General features: G+C 39.0%; 2 protein-coding genes across 3 annotated transcripts in view; one reads left to right on the plus strand and one right to left on the minus strand.

The window, feature by feature from the left end:
* The window catches only part of gas7b (growth arrest-specific 7b), a 69,985-nt gene extending 69,607 nt beyond the window's left edge, over window positions 1–378 (minus strand). The window contains exon 1 of the mRNA XM_015060826.1: window positions 368–378. The gene's annotated coding sequence lies outside the window, so the exon portion shown is untranslated. The remainder of the gene's footprint in view (window positions 1–367) is intronic.
* map2k4b (mitogen-activated protein kinase kinase 4b) lies at window positions 205–10,664 on the plus strand. 2 transcript variants are annotated; one of them, XM_015060827.1, is made up of 13 exons: window positions 205–471; window positions 2,508–2,543; window positions 3,991–4,023; window positions 5,621–5,723; window positions 7,035–7,209; window positions 7,307–7,426; window positions 8,048–8,167; window positions 8,273–8,324; window positions 8,411–8,538; window positions 9,045–9,122; window positions 9,211–9,359; window positions 9,578–9,623; window positions 10,209–10,664. In XM_015060827.1, the coding sequence occupies exons 1-13, from the start codon at window positions 369–371 to the stop codon at window positions 10,320–10,322; spliced, it is 1,257 nt and encodes a 418-aa protein (XP_014916313.1). In that variant the 5' UTR covers window positions 205–368; the 3' UTR covers window positions 10,323–10,664. The 2 variants fall into 2 exon arrangements, with proteins under 2 accessions (XP_014916313.1, XP_014916314.1); XM_015060828.1 differs by lacking the exon at window positions 3,991–4,023 and having other exon boundaries at window positions 208–471.
* Window positions 10,665–11,088: the final 424 nt, after the last annotated feature.

Here is an 11,088-nt window from a genome sequence, read left to right on the forward strand (position 1 = left end):
AACTATAGTGTATATGTATAAATAAAAAGCTCTGGTCATTCTTCTGTTTGGATAAAATAAACCAGAAGACACAAAGATTAGTACAGCAAATTTTAAATAAAGGCATCCACATTTATTCAAAAAGAAGTTAATTTTATACAGAGAGAGTACAAGACTTGTGTCAAAAAGTATTCATGTTTCAGTATAAGTTGGTGTTCACTAGGATTTCCGACCGTCCTTAAAGGCAGCAGCGGCCCAGACGTGGCCGTGGTACAGTTGCTGCGTTCAAGTGACGCAGGGTCCCGTCTGGAGGCAGGGCAGCCAGGGGAGGGCGAAGTTTCACTCTCTGCATTGCAGCCCGAGCGCTGGCTGCAAGCCGGAACACAACAATGGCGACTCCCAGTCCGAACGGCAACTCCACGGGCTCCGGCAATATTCTGGGGGCCACGTCGCATCACCTTCACCAACAGACACAGAGCAGCAGCATGCAAGGTAGGCGCTGACGGCTACTCTCTCGGTCTTTTACCGTATCCAGCGTAGATAGCCAACTTAGTCGGAAAAGATAGCTTGTGGCTTCCCTGAAGCTAACCCCCCTCCCCACCGTGGTCAAATAGGACTTATGTACATTTGTGTTTCCGGTGATAACGTTCAAAATAAAATACGTATACGTATCTTGTCATGAGAAATGTAGAGGACTTGTATGACAAATGAAATAAAAATGTACAGGGTGGGTGACAGAGCACTGTTATTTCTTTGCAAAATCGCCAAACACCTCAAAATGTAGCATAGATATAAACATAAGTATTGTAGCCAAAAGTGTTTGAACTGTGAAAACTGCACAATATCAATATGCAGAGTGCAAAGACTTTGTAATATTCAGTACACTATATTTCAGATGCTGTGCATTAAAACTCTTTGCAGTGCCATGCTTAAAAGTATCACCACTAGTTAGAATGTTATAGCAGTATATCATAACATTCAAAAAATATATCAGAATTTTTTTTCTGTTAAAAATAAAAGCAAGTTGAACATTGTGTATATTAGTGTTTATTTGAGAGATATCAAAGAACGCCTTTAACGGCGGCTTTTATTTTGAATGTCTATTTGCGTAGTTTCCGCTTACGCTCTGGCTGATTGGGTTAGCTTGAAGTGGCTCAAATACTAACACGACTACTATTTTAGCAACTGATGTCGAAGGGTCAACTGAGTTTTAAAGCAAACAGTCCTGTTCGGATATATTGAAATGTTTCTATACTGTAAGATACTAGTCGTTTGTATTCAGAAGTTTTCAGTGTAAAGATGAACTCAGCCCGGTTCTGACGTTAACTCCAATGTTGTTAGCACACTGTTGCTACAACAAGCACAAGGCCCTACTGTGAAATGAATTTCTCTTCCCAGGCAGGCCACCGTGACATTACAGCCCTGTCAGTGTCCGAGTCTTACGTCCAGGCTTGGCAAACACTAAACGTATTGCTCGTAGTTAGTTATTTTTCGCTGAGTCATAACTCTTGTTTAAATGCTACTAGTCACGAACGACCTGAGCGTTTGTGTTGCTAACCCAACTTGGAGTTATCGAAATTAAACGCACTAACATAACTCGCATTATAAATGTTCTCAAACGGTGTGTTCATTGTTGCTTATAAGAGTGCTTTGCTGCTAATTGATGAAACAGTGGGTTTAGACGCGGCCACGCTCACGAGCTAACACAAGTTAGCAAGCAAGTTCCATTATCGGACAGGAAGCATACCATGGGTTGGTAAAAGTTGCAACCAGCTAGTCTTATTCATTTGTCATGGTTGGCTCTTCTTATTCTCCCCCCCATCCCACCCCGCAAAAGTGAGAAATAGATTTCTATTTAGAAGTTCACATGCATTAATCAACGGGCAGTTATTAATTTCATGCTTAAAATTATTGGTTTTTAAGCGAGTATTAAAAAGCACAAGTTTGAAAGCATTTTTTTATTTTCCCTGATTCACCCAGGTTACAGAGTATACATATATATGCTATTCTTAGTATATTCACCTCCATCACACACGTTTTGTAGCTGTCTGCAAACTTTTGGCCTAATTCTTGCTGGATATTTGACCATAAATGAGTTTCTCTGCACCGACTTGGTGGTTTTGGGATTTGTTTAGCCTTCCTGTTATCTGCAACTCTCTCTAAGTAGCAGGATTAACAAAATGAAATCTTTCAAATTGAATGCAGTTTCCAATCTAAAATCTTCCTTCACCGTTTTTAAATAGCCACAGCCTTTCTATTAATGTGATTATTGGTAAATCCAAGAAGTCTTTCAATTTGTTTGAAAGATCAGTTCAAATAAATTGTTAAAGGCAGAAAATATTATTGCATCCATGCCCTTGATTAGTTTATGCAAACTTCTGACCATAATTCCATAAAAAGACCCCCTGTCCCATAATGGACGCGTTTATGGCAGCTGCTGATGCAGTCTTGTGATGAACAGATCTAAGTTGCATGTCCTTACTCTGTGACCGATGTCTAGTGTGAAATGTTTTATCTAAACCTTGCAGAAACCAACACCTGCTGGAGATGTCAAAATGAAACAGGTATTCACTTTTATTTTCCAAGGATTTAGCCTTCTTTTAGAGGATCTGTGTTTGTTATTTTTGTTTTTGTTGGCCATTTGTTGGCCAAGACACTCCTTCAGCTTTTCCTTATCCATCCTCTATCATTAATTTTCCCTTTTCTTCCACTTTTTATTTGTGGAAAAAAATCATCTCCATCTTATCATCCTGTCTGCATGTTGCTGAGTTTTATTTATGGATGTTTTTCCGTCCCTTATCCGGAGTTCCGGAGTTTGAAAAAAAAAAAAAAAATTATTGTACACGTCAGATAGCAACAATGTCTGCTTCATAGACACTCTGCATCTGTTGGAGAGAACCGTCTCTTCCCAGCATACAGACTCCCAGTCTGGTTCCACTGGCACATGTCGTTGCTCACAAACTTTGAACTAGGTTCCTGCACAGTCTGGAAAAGTCTGAGAGATTTTATTGTTTTCCAGGTCTGGATAAGCATGGAAAAATAAATTACTCTGACTTTTTTATTTTCACCCTATCTATTATTTAAAAATATATGTTTCTCCTTCCTTGTGTTTTTCTCTATTTCTCTTATTCTTTTTTGTCCTTCCCTCCTTCCGTCTGTTCTTGTATCCTTCCTTTGTGCCTTCTTCCTTCTTTGTATCCTTCCTTCAATTTTTCTTTGTTTGTTTCCTTCCTTCCTTGCTTTCCTCATTGTATATCTTCTTTCTTTTTTCGTTATTTCCACTCTGAGATTTCCAAAAGGATGCTGACATCACCAAATGCATCATGACCCATAACAGAAGAATAGAAAACTCATCAGCATAAAATATATTAACGTGTTTTGTAACACATTCAGCATTCTACACGTAAATATCTCACACCAACCATTTGGAAATATCCTAAAAATATCAGGTTTTCTCACCAAAAACTGACTTTGCTTATGAGTGGGAGATCCAACCAGAATAAAATATTAGTATGAACAAAATATTCCAAAATATATCTATGTTGATATAGGGAACCTGGGGCAGTTGCCCAGGGCGACAACAAAATAGGGGTGCACAAGCACCGATTATGTTAAATTAGCAAAATTCTGTTGCTTTTCTGTTTCTTTTGGAAAAATCTGCTTCCTGCTTTCTTTTATTACTTCAGAATAAGAGTCTCAAACATGGACATATGTCAAGCAAATGGGGTAATTTTTAGCAGAAACGTTTTATTTAGCAGAAAGTCATCTGCCAGTGGAACGTGACAAATGCTTCATTTTTGGTCTGAAGCTGACAAAAAAAAATAATTCAAAACTAGCATCAGTTCTCTGTTTTCTCTGGTCCCACACACACGTATATAGCAGACCCACTGTAACCTGCCCTATATTCCACTTCCAGCACCCAGATTTGCTGAAAAACAACCCACTTACGTTGACGTAGGCCCTGAGAAAATGTAGTAAAAACACTGCCTTTTTCCCCCCCTTTTACTTCAGGGTTTCAGATAAGCCTGTCCGGAGTGCCCCAAAGTAAGCACTAAGAGTTTCACTCAAAGCACACCGACTTCTACTCTATGTTGGAACACGTCAGTAGTCTAAAGTGGTTTCCACCCCGTCCAGTGAGCCAAATGCTTCTGATACCAACATCCAAACCGGGTTCAGAAGGGACCACTGTATGCTACTGAAGGAGCCTGTGTGGTGTTCTGGTAGTCGGGTGGGAAGCTAGTGGTGGGGTGGGAAGTCTCTCAACACGGCCACCAAACATTCCTTTTGCACTGGGGGCTTAAAGCTTAAGGGATCCGTTTGCGCTCTAGCTGGTCGGACACGGCATGGCAAAGAGGACCCAGCACTTAACCTCGGCACCTGAAAGCGACACCTTCATCCCGGCGGTGTTAAAATTCACCCGAGTCCAGTCAAAGTGTCGAGTCAACGGTGCTGTTTGAGTGGTGGGAACGCTTTGGTAGAAGGAAAAAAAAAAAAAACGGGAGCTGTTTGGGGGTTCTTGCATATTTTAATCGAACAGGGATTTCCAATGTCACCCCAGTGTTTTTCCAATAACATGAACACACACTGCATGCCATTTGTTTGAGTTTTCATAGAAGTTTGTGAACATTGGGAACCTCTGTACACAGGGACATTCTGCTTCTGTTCCTTCTTCTGACCTCATGAGGAGCTTCAGATAACCCCAAATATTTGTTTCTTTGTATATTGCTTATTGGGCATTTGGTTATTTGGGCTTATCTCAAGTCAAGACACGCATTATGCTGCACTCTGTACACAGATACATCTCAATACATTAGAATATCCTCAATAGACTTGTCACAATAAAAAATTTTGCCGGGCGATAAAGTGCCCCAGAAAATATTGCGATAAATGATAATATTGTTGATTTGAGACAATTTTCAAGTGATAAAACTGTTAAAGTTTTATAAAGAACCCTTCATATTGGAGTTGGAAAAGATAAAGCACAACCAAAAACAACGAATAAAAAGGAAATAAAGTCGTCAGACTCCCGAAACCATAACTGTGAATTCCAGGTAAACAAAATTGCCCTTGAAAAAATATGAATCGATAGAATGAAAATAATCTAGCTTACTTCATTATATCATGCGATTAATCAGTTGCTTAATCATCAAACATTTCATTTCATTTTAATAACTCATGTACATGACTTCATTGCACACAGATCAATCATTTCTATTCATTTTCATCATTACAGTTCACAGAAAGCGAAACGTTTTGTTTCTCTGAATACTGCAGAAACCTAAAATTTAATGATTTTTATGACAGACATGTTATCTTAAGACCCTCCCAATTCTGAGTAAGACTAAAGACTAAAGGAGAGCATTGAATTGTATTGTATTGAAAATACATTTTGTGTAATATAACGGCTACTTTTCATGAGTTGTGAGCCTTAATCACCAAAAAGAACAGCAATAACGTAATTCAGACTGTGTGCAATGAAGAGTTTCATGTTTTATTTAAATCACTGGTTCTGCTCTAATGTATTGAGATGTGCCTGTTTCGGCTGTTGGCATCATCTGGGTGACCTCCCTCCCACTCTGTGTGGCGTGCATGTTGTGGCAATCTGGATGTGTTTCTCTCTTTCTCTCTCTCTGCCAACCAGGCAAACGTAAAGCTCTAAAGTTAAATTTCGCCAACCCTCCGGTGAAGCCGACCTCCAGGCTCCCGCTTCATCCCACGGCTCCATCGTTCCAGAATCCTCACATGTAAGTCAAGGCTGGGAAGCCATGAAGGCTTAAAAAAAAAAAAAAAAAAATATATATATATATATATATATATATATATTTACTTCCTTTTACTTAATTACAGTTTGTGACAGAGGGTGCCCTCTAGTGGTAGCTTTTGTGCCAATGCCAATCTCAGCCTGAGAAATTCACTATGAAGAGACACTTTCTGAAGATAACTCTTTATTCTTTTTCCATTGGCCAAAGCAATGCTAATAACTTAATTATCGTTTAGCAGTTTTTGCAAACAAAGTATTTTTTTTTATTTATTATTTTACCTAATTGGTTTTAGTGCTAAATCCTGAACTCGCTTAATGATAATTTGGCTAAAAAAAAAGTTCAGAACCAACTTTTTTTTTTTAATACAGATATAACAAATGCAAATTTTAGTAGCTTTTCTGGCTGTTTAGGACAGAATGATCTGACATATCGGTTATGTTTTTTCTCATTATTGTATCGTTTTTTTTTTTTAGTGTTTTTTGTTTCCATAATTTCCTACAAACGTCAACATCCCATAGAAGAAAATGTATCAATCCTCTTTTCGGTAAATGTTTGATGTTTTTCTTTGTTTTAAAACCTAAAAACAGGAATATAATGGCCTTTTAAAAAATTACCACAAATTTCAATATAGTAGATATCCATTAAAATTTTTTGAAGTTGTTTTTCCACTAAAAGTTATGTAACAAGTTTTAATTAGCTGGACTGAGGGCAAAAACCAGCTTTTTGCTTTGTAAATGTTGCAGATCCCTGATCTAGAGCATACAAGTGAATATTTTATGGTATTCTCTGCCAGAATGAAAAAAAATGTTTTTTAACAGATTCTGATTAAAGTCTTTCAAATAATTAGCTTAAAGTCCCTGCATTTATACCTTAAGATAATAAAAATACAAAGGTTCAACAAAAAAAGTTGGTCTCAACGTTGGACCAATGTTCCACTGGTGTCTTTTTGTTGCTTTCAGCTGAATTTATAAACTCAGACGGCGGCTTAACGTTATAAAAACTAAAGTCTTTAATCAGGATCTGGTAAAAAGGCTTCACGTACACAGCGGCTGTTTAAAACAGAGTTTATAAATAAAGTTTGTGACTTTACAATAAAGCAAATGCTGATGACATCATGATAAGACTCCAAACTGTTAAAACTAAGCGAGTTCGACTACAGCAACGGATCTGGTTTTTCAGTATTTGCTTTTTTTTTTTTTTTTTTTTAATTTCTTCCTTCTTCGTCATCGTCTGGCCTCTGTTTTCTCGTGTTCTGTGCTTGGTGGCTAACCGCGCCCGCCTCCGTTCGTGCAGAGAGCGCCTGCGGACACACAGCATCGAGTCGTCTGGGAAGCTGAAGATCTCCCCGGAGCAGCACTGCGACTTCACCGCGGAGGACCTGAGGGACCTCGGGGAGATCGGCCGCGGCGCCTACGGCTCCGTCAACAAGATGGTCCACAAACCAACGGGCCAGATCATGGCAGTCAAGGTGATTCACGCCGACCGCGGCAAGACGTCCGTGTGATGTGATCTGGACGTTTTCAGTTCGTATAGCTGACCGTGTGTCTGTGTCAATTCCCCCTCAGAGGATTCGCTCCACTGTGGACGAGAAGGAGCAGAAGCAGCTGCTGATGGACCTGGACGTGGTGATGAGGAGTAGCGACTGTGCCTACATCGTCCAGTTCTACGGCGCCCTCTTCAGAGAGGTCTGGGAAATCCACTGTGATCTCACTTAAAGGGGCAGTATCATGTAAAATCGACTATTTTTTGTTTTTTAGCTTTACATCATGTTGTAATGTTATTCCCTCATCAAAGACACACCTGGAGTGTTGCCTTGATACTTTCATTAATGTTTAAGAAATTCTTTAATCTCCATGGCAACGCCTGAGTGGACCTAGCCCACTGAGGAGGAGCTGCCTTTGAGTCGCAGCTCCTCCTCAGAGCTGCAGCTTCGAAGATTGTTGTGATCTTCCAACATTTTTTTTTTTTTGTGATCTTCCAAGCTTGTTTCTAAGCTTGACATGTTGTGATGACTTCCTGGAGGCGGAGTTTCAGAAAGAGCAGGAGTTCTTAAAGAGACAGAGGCCTAATTTCAAGGCATTAAATGAGGATGTAAAATTTCTTTTGTCATAGTTGACATAAAGAGGACTTTTTTTTAACATCTTAAGTTAACACAGTTACTTGATTATGTTATAAAATGGCACTATTTTCCTGTAAGACACATAATACTGCCCCTTTAATCTTTAAAATATACTTTGCTAAAAAAAGTTAACGTTCATATATTTCCTGCTGTTGTAAAATTTCTTCTCTTCTTGTTTTTTTTTCAGGGGGACTGTTGGATTTGCATGGAGCTTATGTCTACCTCATTAGACAAATTCTACAAATATGTATATTGCGTATTAGATGATGTCATTCCAGAGGAAATATTAGGCAAAATAACATTAGCTGTAAGCAACCGTATCACGTTTTTCTCCTTACAACACAGAACAATTCATGAAGAAAATGACCTGAAGGTTTGATTTTTTTTATTTTTTTTATTATTTTTTTTACAGACCGTTAAAGCACTGAATCACTTAAAAGAAAACTTGAAAATAATTCACAGAGGTAAGAGTTGTGTTTAGTTTTTAGCTCCAGTACCTGACGTTGGCTTTAATTTCTATCAAATTGACTCACTTTCTCCGTCTTGGCAGACATCAAACCTTCCAACATTCTGATGGACAGAAGGGGAAATATCAAACTGTGTGACTTCGGCATCAGCGGCCAGCTGGTGGATTCCATAGCCAAGACGAGAGATGCAGGCTGCAGGCCTTACATGGCAGTAAGTGCCAACCACTTAACCTTCAACTAAATTTGTGGCTTGTTTAATGTGCGTAAATAAAAGTTGGGCCCGTTTATTCAGCAATAAACACACCTTAGAGATTTTCAGACGAGGAGAGATTAAATTTTTTAAGCTTTTTAATGTGTTTTACTATCAAAACTATAAGGAAAAATAATACATTGTAACAGGTGTAATTTGCTTTGGCCTAATTTAATAGTTTCCCTGGCCTTAACTAGTGTTTATCTGAAATTAGCCAGTTGTTCTTGTTCAGTGAATTGACTGAAAAATCTTACAATCTGGAACAAAAGATCAAATCTACATATTTAAACCAAATTCTCTACTGAGGAAAGCGTTAAGTGTCAAAATGTGATTATTTTCTCTTACAATTACAATGTTTTTGAATTCACAACTGATCTAGCTATCGAGTAATTAAGCTAAAATAAAAACCTAAAGAAAACCACCCTATCTAACCTGTTTTGTGTGAATGTTTGCCTTTTTTTTGCCAGCCTGAAAGGATAGACCCCAGTGCTTCCAGGCAGGGCTACGACGTCCGCTCCGACGTTTGGAGCTTGGGAATCACCTTGGTAACCGATAAGATCTCCAGATCTGACTTTAAACTGCAGCTCAAACGAGGCCAGGGAGTGTTGCTCATACTGTTTTTTTTTCTTCCAGTATGAGTTAGCCACAGGGAGATTCCCGTACCCCAAGTGGAATAGTGTTTTTGATCAGCTGACACAAGTGGTGAAAGGAGAGCCTCCACAGCTCAGTAACTCAGAGGAGAGGCAGTTCTCCCCGAAGTTCATCAACTTCGTTAACCTATGGTGGGTGTCACTGCAGGAAACAGTTTTGCCTCGTTTTGTTTTTAGCTTCCCCAGAACAAAAAAATGGATGCCGGTGATTTTAGGGTCAGATTTTTTTCCCCGGAAACGCCTCCCGCTTTCCTTCCGTGCCTTTTCAGTTTCCGGCATGTGAAATCTGACCTGAGCTCTGCTTACGGTGATGGATAATCAGCTCTTTTTTTTTCTTTTTTTTTGTGCAGCCTTACTAAAGACGAGTCAAAGAGGCCAAAGTACCGGGAGCTTCTGGTGAGTGCCCTTTCATTAGCTTTGTTAGGTTTGTTCAGGAGCTGGACTGAAAAGAGTTTGGTCATAAATTGAAATATTTTCTGTTGTAAAAGGCTAAACTGTTTTTGTTTTTGTTTTATCCTTTCGTTTCTTTAGTTCAACTTGTGAACTTGAAGATGTCACAAAATATTTGGTAAAACTTGTGAGCTGAAGAAGTGATAGAAAAGGAAGGCCGTGCAGTGTGAGGGGGAAAAACAGGAACTTAAGTAGTTTTGGGGTCATTTTTGACCCAGCCTAGCACTCCTTTAGCCATTCTCAGGAACTTCTTTTGAATTTTTTTTAGGTTATTATTGTTGAATTATCACCACCTGCTTATCACCACCTGCTGGTACAATCATGTAGAACAATAGTTTTTCTTCTCAAAAACAAAGGAATAAATATCCAAAATAGAGAAACTGGGGCACAATTACAAACACTTACACCCTCAATGACTTTCTGTAGGCATTTAGGCCATATTTAACCCAAAATTCATTCACCAAACCTGGAGCCGTTTTGATCTCAGCGACAGCCAAACGAGCCTGAAGCTTCTTGCCTCTTCTCTCCCAGAAACATCCGTTTATTCTGATGTACGAGGAGCGCTTCGTGGACGTGGCCAGCTACGTGTGTCGCATCCTGGATCAGATCCCCGCCTCGCCCGTCTCCCCTATGTACGTCGACTGATGCCAAGAAGAGCGTTCCCATCGGCGGAGGACGGAGGGGTCCCTTAACGTCCAGCGGGGTGGTACACTAAGCTTTGTGATGCGACGCTTGTCAACTTAGCCTTCAGTTATGTAGGATCACATGTTTGTTCACACGTTCCAAAGAACAAAGGAATTAAATCCAAACTTCCCAGTGCAATGAGATGAAAATCCCCCCCACAAAAGAAGAAACATTTCCCAGTCATTTTAAGATCCCAAAATAATCTCTTCCACATTAAAGCAGAGAAACTTGAAGCAGCAACTTTGTCTTAGTAAAGCGCAATGCATCTTTTTATGTGACACAAAGAATAGAGTATATATATATATATATATATATATATATATATATATATATATATATATACTTGAACTTGTTCACAAAAATCTACCAAATGAAATTGTGTGGAGCTTATGATGTATGAACAAAACAGCAACCTAACAGATTGTACGTTGTCTGCATATTTGTCTTTGCCTAAAATGACAACTTGTATGGATTATTGCTGATAGATCTTCTGTCTAAAAATCACACACGTTTTGCTGTGAGCATCTTCACACACAGTCAATGAATGGGTATGCAAATGTTTTTTTTCTGAAAGCTTATGGTAGCGTGGCTTTACTTTTTTTTTTTTCAATATGCAATCTGTGACGGCTTGTCTTAAATGTTTTATCTTCTTACACCTACTGCAGTGCTGGGCTCAGTGTGTGAGCTTTGACCTTTTTGTTTAAGTCACTTAACTAGGTATGTACTA

Source organism: Poecilia latipinna, unplaced genomic scaffold (assembly GCF_001443285.1).
Source record: "Poecilia latipinna isolate Pla-1442-1.1 unplaced genomic scaffold, P_latipinna-1.0 Scaffold1747, whole genome shotgun sequence".
Lineage (NCBI taxonomy): Eukaryota > Metazoa > Chordata > Actinopteri > Cyprinodontiformes > Poeciliidae > Poecilia > Poecilia latipinna.

Excerpts from the sequence above, each read along its gene's own strand:
- map2k4b (XM_015060827.1), top strand. The coding sequence starts at position 369 with ATGGCGACTCCCAGTCCGAACGGCAACTCCACGGGCTCCGGCAATATT. Across the intron at positions 8,168-8,272 it reads TAGGCAAAATAACATTAGCT|ACCGTTAAAGCACTGAATCA; the intron begins GTAAGCAACCGT and ends TTTTTTTTACAG. Across the intron at positions 8,325-8,410 it reads CTTGAAAATAATTCACAGAG|ACATCAAACCTTCCAACATT; the intron begins GTAAGAGTTGTG and ends CCGTCTTGGCAG.